General features: G+C 57.3%; 2 protein-coding genes across 6 annotated transcripts in view; both read right to left on the bottom strand.

Annotated features, from left to right (window-relative positions):
* KCNC4 (potassium voltage-gated channel subfamily C member 4) overlaps positions 1-3,455 on the bottom strand; it is a 29,918-nt gene extending 26,463 nt beyond the window's left edge. For all 4 annotated transcript variants that reach the window (XM_080367884.1, XM_080367885.1, XM_080367883.1 and 1 more), the window contains exon 1: positions 437-3,455. In XM_080367884.1, coding sequence (XP_080224010.1) covers positions 437-604 — 168 coding nt within the window. In that variant the 5' untranslated portion in view covers positions 605-3,455. The remainder of the gene's footprint in view (positions 1-436) is intronic.
* A 1,110-nt stretch (positions 3,456-4,565) lies between these two features.
* Positions 4,566-10,564, bottom strand: part of SLC6A17 (solute carrier family 6 member 17) — a 32,399-nt gene continuing 26,400 nt past the window's right edge. The window contains exons 9-12 of one of the 2 annotated variants that reach the window (XM_080367144.1): positions 10,268-10,460; positions 9,916-10,075; positions 9,194-9,356; positions 4,566-8,754 (exon numbers count right to left, since the gene is read on the bottom strand). In XM_080367144.1, the coding sequence (XP_080223270.1) occupies positions 8,386-8,754; positions 9,194-9,356; positions 9,916-10,075; positions 10,268-10,460 (885 nt within the window). In that variant the 3' untranslated portion in view covers positions 4,566-8,385. Of the gene's footprint in view, positions 8,755-9,193; positions 9,357-9,915; positions 10,461-10,564 lie in introns of both variants that reach the window. The other variant, XM_080367143.1, reaches the window with a different exon arrangement.

The following is a 10,564-nucleotide window of genomic DNA, read 5'->3' as shown; positions in this document are numbered from 1 at the left end:
AGGGGACAAGCCTGTCACCAAGGCGAAGACCAGAGGGACCTGGTCCTGCCAGCGCTGTTTACTCCCACGCTGGCGCTGCTGGTGCTGAGGGGGTGCAGGTGGGTGCTTTGGGGTCACAGGCGGGATCCAAGCCCAGCAGAGACCTGTTCTGGGGGGTGAACCCGGGGGGGGTCAGCGCTTGGGTAAAGGCGTCCTTGGTGCAGGGCAAGGGGACAGTGAGTGGGGGATGCTGCCCGCTCCAGCATCCCTCTCTGCAGCTCTCTGGGCTCTGTGGAGCATCCCCACCAGGGCCCCCGGTCCCTTCCTCACCCCCTGCCCAGCTTTGTCCCCTCGGTGACATGCTCACCCCCTTACCAGGGGGTGGGGGTGGGGGTGGCTGGGGCAAACGCTCCACCCAAAAAGCCAGGAGGCATGAGAGCCGCGCTTAAAATCTTACCCCCAAGAAAGCCCTGCTCCAACTGTAACTGCAACTCGACAGCTTCCAGGGCCGGATCCTGAGCGGGTGGAGGCTGGCGTAGCTCCACACCCAAACCACCCGGGGCTGCACCAGCGGGAGAGCCTGGAGCCCGAGGGAAAACCGTGCTGGAAAAATCGAGCCTTGCATCACCAGCCAGGCATCGCAGCTCAGCTCCTCATCATCGGTAATGCGAGTTTGGCCAGGAGGAAGGAATGCTGCGACCTGATGCTAATATTTTATCCGGCGACTTTCATCCCAGGGAGATCTTCGTGCACCCAAGCGCGGCCGTTCCTGGGGTGGGAGGAGGTGGCCAGGCAGACAAATGGGTTGTATCTGGGGAAGGAAGAGATCTTTTAGCCAGCAACACCCGCCCAAAGCTGTCTGCTCTCTAAATATGCCTTCAGATTTTTAATGTCCATGAAAAAAAAAAAAAAAAGAAAAAAAAGAAAAAAGAGAAAGAGAGAAAATAGAAAGAGCTTGATGAATAAGGGCCTTTTTGGAGCAAGAGGGAGTCACTTCTGCAGGGACCTCCTGCCAGGCTGAAGGCATCTCGGACAACATCCAAGTGAAGGATGGAATGAAGAGCAGGACCTGGAAGATCTCAAGGAGGATCAGCTCCAACCTGGAAAGCCACAGCACTTGGGTGGGTCCTGAGGATGCAGTAAGGGGTCTCTGGGTTACCCCCTCACAGGTCTCTGCACTGTCTCTGCCCCTGCCCTGGCACAGCACCCTGAGCCCTGCCCATGGCCCAACACATCGGACACGTCCCCAGCTTGGCACACCGAGGCCAACACAATGTGGGATGCTCGGACAGCTGTGTGGCCCAAAGGAGAGGTTGGGGACACGCTGGGATCATGCAACGCCTCCATCCATGGAGGGATGGAAGAGAAAGGCGGGCTGCAGCTCACTTTAGGGAGAAACAATCCTGTTTTGGGGTAGAGATGGACAAGCCAACCTCTTCAGGTGCCTCCAGCTCCAGATTCCAGTAATAAAAAGATACGTTGACCTCAGCAATGCCTAGGTGCTGCACCCAAGGTCTCTGCCCTCTTCCCTTCTGCTTTGGGTGGGACAGGTCCATCCCCAGCTTGTGGGTGGTGGCAGCCACGGCGCCGCAGGGTGCTGATGCCCCAGGCAACCTTCTGGGACGCTGTGTTGGAGGTGGGTCTTCTCCAAGAAGCCGTTGCAAGCCACGGGCAAGGTTCATCACTGCCGGGTGAATCTTTCCGCCACAATTGCTCATCACCAGCTGAGCACGGGTGTTTGGGCTGCGCCGGCTGCACGGACAGAGCCTGCAGCCCCATCCCTCCGAGACCTCCATCTGGGAGAAGAGCTAGCTCATCCCCCGACCCCCACGTGGGGCCTGCACCCCAAATTTCTCCCGAGGCCGCGGGTGGCAGGGTCCCCATGCTGCTGTCACACAGTGCCACCTTGTGGGTCCTGCAACGGAGGCGAGAGCCGAGGCAAGGGAAGGAGCGGGCGGCGGAGGGTGACAGCGAATCTGGCTCCATCCATGTCATCATTGATGCAATTTGGCTCCGTAAAAGCAATTTGGGAGCGGGAGGAGGCTCGGCTGGAGCGGGGATGGGGATCGTCTGCCTTTGGAACGGCTGGGAGCGGTTCATGACCTGGTGCTGTGCCTCTGTTTCCCTGTCTAGAAGAGTCAGGATAACTGTCTCCGTTTTTCTTTCTGAGATGTTTGGGGAACCACAGTGAGATGTTCCTGTTAGCAGCTCCACCGTGTGTCCATACCCTGGTCCAGAGCTGTTTTGAGATGGGACATCGGAAAACCACCCCTCAATCCCATGGCACCAGCCTTTGCCTCCCACTAGTCTCCGAAGGCTCCCTGCCTCACTGTCACGGGAAATTCAATTTTATTATATTTTTTTTTCAAAGCATGTATTTAGCTTAAATTTTACATCTGGTCCCATCTCTCTGGATCTTTTTTCTAGTCCCGCAAGGGCCATAATCACCCTTTTCAGTTTGTTTCATCCATCTGTTTTGCAGGGAGCCCCTGGCACCGGGACCTGCATGTTTCTGGCCCCTCCGGACCAGCTCCCAGTCCTCATCGCTCTGCAGGGTGGGTGAAGCCAAACCCTGCCCCCCTCACCCTCCTGGCCAGGGCTTTTCCACGGCAGCAGCTTGCCCAGACACCCCCCACCCCGAGCAGCCACGATCCCAAAGATGCAACAGAGCCACTGCTCAGGGGTTCTGCAGGGTTTGCTTTTGCAGGCGCTGAGGAAAGAGGGATAAAACCAAATGAGGCCCCTCCACGCTGGGGGTGGCCTGGGGACAAGCTGGCGTGGCAGCAGCCTGCCAGCACCTTGTCCTCATGGTCTGGAGGTGGGGACATGTCCCCTCCCTGGGTCTGGGGTCCAAGCCTCTCCCCAAGTGCAGAGCCACCCAGCGCACCACAGTGGGAGCAGAGGGGCAGGCTGAGGCCGGCCAGCTCAGCACAGCAGTGAGCACCACATGTGGGTACCACAAAGCCCTGGGCATCACCCTGAGCCTGGCTCAATGGGTGCTGCACCTGTAATCCTGCATCCCTCCACCGTGCCACTTCGCTGAGGAGGAGCTGGGAGCATCTTGATCCCTGCTGCCACAGACCGGGCCGTGCTGGGGTCAGCACTGCCCTATGTGTGCCGTCACCCTGGCTGTCACCCCTGGGGGACGTTTTACCCCCAGAACCAGGTTCTGGAGAGCCTCTGGGCAAAGATAACCCGTGTGTCACCACGAGCAGTGCTGCTCCTCCAGCCCCAATCCTGCACCAACATCTCCAGGTGATGCAGAGATGCTCAGAGAACCTGCCCTGCTCCTACGCGGCTGCCACCACGGTGGGGACAAGCTCAGCTCACAGCCACAGCCGTACCCCGACAGCATCCCTGGTGCTGGCGGATCTCACCTGGTCCCCTCCATTCTGTTTTCTTCCCCCCTTCCTCATGCTCCCTGGGGCTGAATCAGCCCTGGAGAAGCCAAACAAAAGATGGGAGGGAAGGGAAGGGAAGGGAAGGGAAGGGAAGGGAAGGGAAGGGAAGGGAAGGGAAGGGAAGGGAAGGGAAGGGAAGGGAAGGGAAGGGAAGGGAAGGGAAGGGAAGGGAAGGGAAGGGAAGGGAAGGGAAGGGAAGGGAAGGGAAGGGAAGGGAAGGGAAGGGAAGGGAAGGGAAGGGAAGGGAAGGGAAGGGAAGGGAAGGGAAGGGAAGGGAAGGGAAGGGAAGGGAAGGGAAGGGAAGGGAAGGGAAGGGAAGGGAAGGGAAGGGAAGGGAAGGGAAGGGAAGGGAAGGGAAGGGAAGGGAAGGGAAGGGAAGGGAAGGGAAGGGAAGGGAAGGGAAGGGAAGGGGCAGCCCTACTCTCCACCAAGCTAATACCCAGCAGCTGGAGTCAGCTGGGGCTGCTGGAAATCTCTGGTCCTTCCCCAGGAAGGGTGTCGAGACTCCTAGTACTTCCATTGCCAGCCTCCAGACTCCCAGTACCCCCAGTGCTCAGGAAAAGCCACCAGCAACATTAGCAGGGCATTGTGCAGAGGAGTAGACACTACGTCTTACCAGTCTATCCATCCCATAAAGCCAGTGCGTACTGGTTGAACTGGTCCAGGATCGAAGATCACCTCCACGATGGTCCCGAAGCATCTGCGGGGAGTTGTGCCCCGAGCGACCCCCTTGCAGGGGCTGATGCTGGGTGGAGGAAGGGAATCAGAGGATGAGGGGAGACAGAAGGACAGTAGCGGTGGCAGGACAGGTGAGGATGGAGACATCGACGCGCATGGGTGCCGACAGCCCCAGTTCCATAGCTTTAGCTCTCTGTGACCCCCAACCTCAGAGAGACCCCAAAGCCCACCCCAAGAAAGGAAACAGAAGCAGAGAAAAGACTCGGTGAGAAGAGATTTGGTAAGAAGAGACTTTTAATCAGACTCCATTACAGCTGTTACAGGGTTTCTCTCGACTGCCGAGGAGTCCGGCCGGCACAGCACGGCACGCATGGTAAATACACCGGCTACGAGGGTACATGGGACGAGTTACTACGAGATCTGTGCTTTTACCTGTAGAGGAGGGGGTTGCCAGCATTGTGCTTGCCCACAGGGGAAGTGGCCACATCCTGCTTACTGCCATGGCTCTGTCTGAGCTGTGCCATGTCCCTCCCCAGCCACCAAGGCCACCCGGCTCTGCTCCCCACTCCCACCAGTGAGACCCAGGCTCAGGGAAGGCTGGGGGACAGAGGGAAGGCAGTGGAAGTTGCTCCAGGGAGGTGCTGGGGTTTAACATGACCTGCCAGGGTCTGGGTGGGTGCCAGGAGGTGAAGCAGGGGCTCGTTCGGAGGGATTGGGGGGAAGGGGCCAAGGGACACCCCAGGATGGTGCAAATCAGCAGAGCACAGCCGGCTCCAGCCATCCCCTCTGCATTGCACCAGCGTCAAGGGCAGATCCAGCCCCTGCCCACAGCACCAGCAGCAGAGCCCGGGGACTGCACATACCCTCGGACCCACAGAGCCACCGTCACGGGCTGGGCACCCTCCTGCAAAGCTCCTTTCTGCCCTCAGCACCAGCCATCCCCTCTCCAGACCCACTTAACCCCTCCCCAGAGAGGGGATGGGGTTTTGACCCCTCCTGATCTACCCAGCACCTCCCTGTCCCCCAGCCAGGGACCCCATCCTGCCCCCCAGCAGCAGGATCGGGGCTGGGAACCAAGCGGGGAGCTGACGTGGGGGGACAGGAATATTGGCAGCGGTTCCCCCCTCCTTCTCCCACTGCCTGGAGGAAAACTGAAAAGTGCCTGTGCTCACAACTAGCAGCTATTCCCTGTGCCTCTGTGGAGAAAAAAAAGAGGATAAAAAGTGATTTTTAAGGGCTAAAAGCCACGGGGGATTGGCCTGATCTGCAGCCCGGGACCCCGAGAAGGTGTGTGGAGGGAGAACCTGCCCCAGCGAACGGGAGAAACCCCCAACGCAGGCTCCAAAAGTGACCGAGTACAGCGAGAAGTGGATCCTAAACAAACCGCACCCGCGCACACATCCACGCACGCACAGCCCCACGCACGGCATCTACGGACGAACACGCGCACGCTCACACGGTGACGACACGGATCACTGAAAATTTTAACACGCGCACACACACAGACCCCCAACACCCTGTGCCTAACACCGAGCAAATGCCACGAAGAAATACAGTATCTCCACGGATAAAAATAAAGGCGACGTCCCTCCTCCTCCTCCTCTTTGCTGAATCCCCAGGGCAGCTGGACCCCCTGGGGCTGGGGCAGGGGGGGGATGGACGGCCACCCACCACGCACGAGAAATAAAAAGGTAAAAATATGTCCCAGTATACAATGAGAATTGATCTGTACAGCACGGGGGATGAAAATAGGTCACAGGCCACTTTGGAATACGTTTTGTCATTTAACAGCATTTACAGTGACATTTACAGAATAAATATACAATAGAAATAGAGAATCTCTACGTTATTATTCCATCTCCTCGCTCTGTATATATTTTATATATATATAATATAGCTTTTTTTGTTACCTTCTTATTGACTTTGCCTCTTATTGATGCTGCAAGAAGAGGGGAGGAAAGCAAAACGCCTCCCTGGCTGGTTCGGGAATGGTGATGGGAGCGACGGAGGGCCGGATCCTTCCTCCCAGGGCTCGAGGAGCATCACGCCACGGGAGCGGATGGCACTGAGCACTTGGGCCACAGGAGGTGTCCTGCTCCGTTAACTCCATGGGAGCTATGGTGGGAATCCGGCCCCTGGGCTCAGGGGCATCGGGAAGGTGACACTGGGCAACGATTAGGCTCATCCTCTGTTTTGCTGGTCGGGTGGAGGAAATTGGGGACAGAGGGAGAAAGAAGAGATGGGAGGGGACATCTTGGCTAATGATGGGGAAACGCCACGGGTTTGTGCTTCTCCCATTCAGAGATGACGCCGTGGGGATATTTCTGCGTCCCTCTGCACGGGCAGGGGAAGGAGAAAGACGGCGCCGGGGATGGTGACAGGGGGACTGCTGGAGGAGGGACAAGAGCACGGCTGATCCTGACCTGGCGCTTCGCAGAGCCATCAAAGACTGGGCTGCTTCCATGCCTCCATCTTCCCCCTGGAAAATCGGTTAACGAAGGACCTGAGCTAATCGTCCAGGAAGAGTCTCCAGGTCACCAGCCAAGCCCATGGAGAAGGACTATAAACAAGGGATCACAACCCACAAGAGAAATGTCCTTGTGGGGCACCTCCTGGCCCCAGGGAGGCTAAGAGGAGTCAAGGACGTGGCAAGTGGACCAGGATAATTTCTGCCTTCACCTCCCAGCCACAAGGAGAATCAAGGTGGAAGAAAGCCCATCGACAGGAAAGCGGAGACAAGGGCTCCTGGCCACAAACTTGGCCTTCCGACTGGCTTGAAATACCATCACGCACGATCCAAGCCCAGCAGAACCAAGGATGAAGAGCTCCCTCAGCTTCTGGAGGCCACAGCAACGTGCTGAGAGGGAGAAAGGGCGCAAGCAGGCTGCTGCTACCCTGCCCCATGGGGAAAGGAGGAAGATGCCATGAATACCGGTACCCTTGACAGAAATGCTTGGCTACACGTAGGATTCAGGGAAATGACCTTCATTCCCAGTGGGAGAGACTCGGAGCTGGGAGATGCCAACCTTTCCTAGCCAGCCTGGGGAGACACAACGTAAGGTCCCATCAGTCTGGTCCCCAGTAACATGGATGGGCACGACAGAGGCTCCTAGGCTCTAACAAGGGCTCACCAGCCTGGATCGAGAGCTCCCTGGCACTGACTCCCCATAACTGCTGCTCAGCAGACCCCAGAGCTGGTTACCCCCATCTGAAGGTCGGGGAGCTCCTGTGGAGGGGCGACAGGAGGCCATGCACACCCCCCTGGCTCGAAGCTGAGAAATGAGGACGCACGTCCAGAGATGCTCACTGTCCAGCTCACCTCAGCTGGTGGGTGCAAGGGGGGTAAGCCAGGGGGTGGTTTCCTGAGAGCTAAACCAGGACTGTGGGAGGACTCGATGCCCCACAGCTTTGCCTGTCCCTCTGGGACATCTAAAGAGAGTGGCAAGAGGAGACGATCGCTATGCCAGGGATTTTGGTTCAGCAGAGCATCCCGTGTGTCACGAGTCCTGACCCCCATCACAGTAGCCCTACCCAGATCCCACACACGCTCACACATCCAAACCACACTCGCTTCAGAGGTCCTTCTGCCACTCAGCACGACAGCTGCCCAGCCACGGGGCATGCCGACCACCTCATCCCACGGACGTGGCAACTCCGTGTCTCAGAGCAACCCACAGACGCCGTCCCCACACCGGTGGTAACGACACCAAGGAGCCAGCATCCACCGTCTCGCACGTCGCAGCATCTCAGCCAGCCCCGCGCTGCTCCCTGCCAACCCTGGCCAAAACCTGGGGGTTGTCCGGGTGTGTCCACAGCTATAAAAACCTACAGGAGATACAACAACAACAACGATGGTGACAACAACAGCACCTTTTTGTGCTATGAACATCGATGGTTAATTGTGCTCGTTGGAATAAGGCCATGACTCCTCCCGGCTAAAGGACAACAAACTGGGAGGGAAGAGCACTGGGATGCCAGGTCCTTTTTCCAACCATCAGCTGCTTAGGAAAGAGAGATTCTTTGCTTCAGATTCGAGCTGCGTGAGAACAGCTCTTGGAAAAATATTGCAGCTTCTCTTGTTCCTCCTCCATTCCCCGAAGTCAAGCCCGGGGGATCCTGCCCTCCAGCCGAGGGTTGTCGGAGGAGTCCTGCCCCTCCCGCAATCCCTTCTTCCCGATGTCACCTTAGAAATGGCTGCTTTTGGTTACGATTTTAAGAGGGGTTTCTTCTTCGTCTTCCTTATTAATTAATTTTCCTGTTGCCTGGACAGCCAGGATCCACTCCCCCGTGACCTCCTCTCCCGGTGGGGGTGGTTGGCAGGCAACCATCACAGTTCGGATTCAGGGGTACTGGCCAGTAGGTACCCGCTCCCGTACCGTCCGTTGGGGGCACTGCTCATTTCCATGGGGGAATTGCTGCCAGGACCCAGGTAGGAACGGTGCGTGGGCATGGGGGATGGGGTCTCGCTGGGCACTTTGCTCAGGATGAAGCGGGTCTCGTCGTTATCTTCCAGATTGGAGATGTCCTTCATCATCCGGCCCTTCTTGTAGGTGACCGAGAGGGCGTTAGAGCCATCCGACACGAGGTGGAACTGCCGGAGGATGAAGACCAGAGGCAGAGGGAGGGATGCCAGGATGATGAGCGAGATGAGGATAGCCATGGCCCAGGTTGGGTAGAAAAGAAACTTCTCTGCAGCCTGGAAGAGACAGATATTAGCATCAAGGGGCTGTTACAGCAAGGGTGATGCACACCAGGTACAACATCTCCGTGGCCAGACAGAGTACAGGTACATCTCCAGCCAGCAGCAGCTCCTCAGGGTCACCACATGAAGGTATCAGAGGGTGGGTTCAAATCAAGGAAAAGGACATGGTCCTTCACACAGCGCGTAGCTGTGGAAGCAAACCAAAATCCAAGCTCAAACTTGTGGTCAGACCCAGCTGGAGACTTCTGGGCAGCGCGGACAAACCTGGCTCCTTGTAGAGGATAAACAGCCACAGGCAAGGTGTCTCCCAGCAGGAGCAGGGAGGAGAAGCAAGCAGAGCTGTGAAGAGCAGGGTGGTCTGCAGCTCTTAGCTCTGCCCCTGCTCAGCCCGGACCTGGGCTGGAGGTGGCTGTGGGGGGGGAGCTGTGCTCACCTCCTCTCTGATCCACGCGCTGTAGCCCGGCGGGCTGACCCCCAGCTGGATGATGCTGGCGGTCATGAGCACGGCCATGCAGATGGGAGAGACATACTTCCAGGTGTAGTAGTAGAACTGATAGGGCCGGAAACCCAACATTTCCGTCAGCTCCTGCATGAACCTGCCGAGAAGAGGAGATGGAACCACGCCGTTCCCCACCTTCAAGTGAGAAGTTCCCTCCCAGGAACCCCCGTTGTAAATTATGCTCAAGGTAGAGCCTGAAGAAGAACCCAGCTCATCCAGGTGAGCATGTCAGGGTCCCTCAAGCCTGTAGGAGGGAACCTCCTAAGGAAAAGGACATTTGAGCATTAGCCACAGCCTCCTTTGCTCTGGCCAACCTATGAGCAACAGAAGCAGGCACTGCGGGGAACAAGGTCACCTTCCAGAAGGACCTCAAACCTCAGACAAAAGGGTCATCAACAAGCAACAGAGCATCACAACCAACAGTAGATACCCCCGGGAAGGACCTGCTCCTGAGGCTGGGTTACACCTAGGGCAGGGCCAGAGGATCAAGGTGAACTGAGTTCCTGCCTCTATAAGGCAGCTGCCCCTGGGGCATTCACTCCATCGGAGTTGGCCTCTTGGGGAAAAAGTCATATGGAAAAGAGCTGGAAGGAGGTTGGGGGTTTTAGCCAGGAGTTATGGCACAGTTATTCTTTTTGTTGTACTAAACGTCTTACTTTTTGGTGCCGTAAATCCAGGCCACGGCGATGTTCTCCAGGATGACCACCACCGTGAGCGGCAGCGTGGCTGAATAATCGTCAAACATGGTGACAAAGTAATTCCCAGAGCGCTGCACAAAGATCAGTCCCACTACGAAGGCGAAGATGCAGCAACCAACTGTGGGGAGCAAACAGGCATGGTCAGCAGAGCACCCCAAGGGGAACCAAGGTCTCCACCACGAGGTCCGTTCCCTGCACCAGCCAGGGCCCAGTACGCATCCATTATGTCCACACTCTTCTGGGGTGACTCCCCAGGGCAATGGCGACCCTCTACCCCTTCCCCAGGAGGTGGCAGGAGAAAAGACCTCACCTGTGAACACTTCCTTCCGCACCTTGAAGGTGTCGATGATGGGCGTAGTGATGCCTGACATGGTCCCGATCATGCTGCCCAACCCCAGGTTTATCAGCATCAGGAAGAACATGACGGACCAAAACGGTGAGGCTGGGAAGTGGGTCATGGCTTCCGTGAAAGCAATGAAGGCCAGACCAGTTCCTTGCACGGACTGTTCAGGGGGAGAGAGCACCAAAAGATGAGAAAAAACACGTCAGGGACACAGCCTGCAAGCCCCTGCATGCCTCAGGTGTCTCTCACTGAACCCCTCTTCAA

This window comes from Falco punctatus (assembly GCF_963210335.1).
Source record: "Falco punctatus genome assembly, chromosome: 17".
Taxonomy (NCBI): domain Eukaryota; kingdom Metazoa; phylum Chordata; class Aves; order Falconiformes; family Falconidae; genus Falco; species Falco punctatus.
The sequence above is the reverse complement of the archived record's forward strand: the minus strand, read 5'-3'. Positions and strand labels throughout refer to the sequence as shown.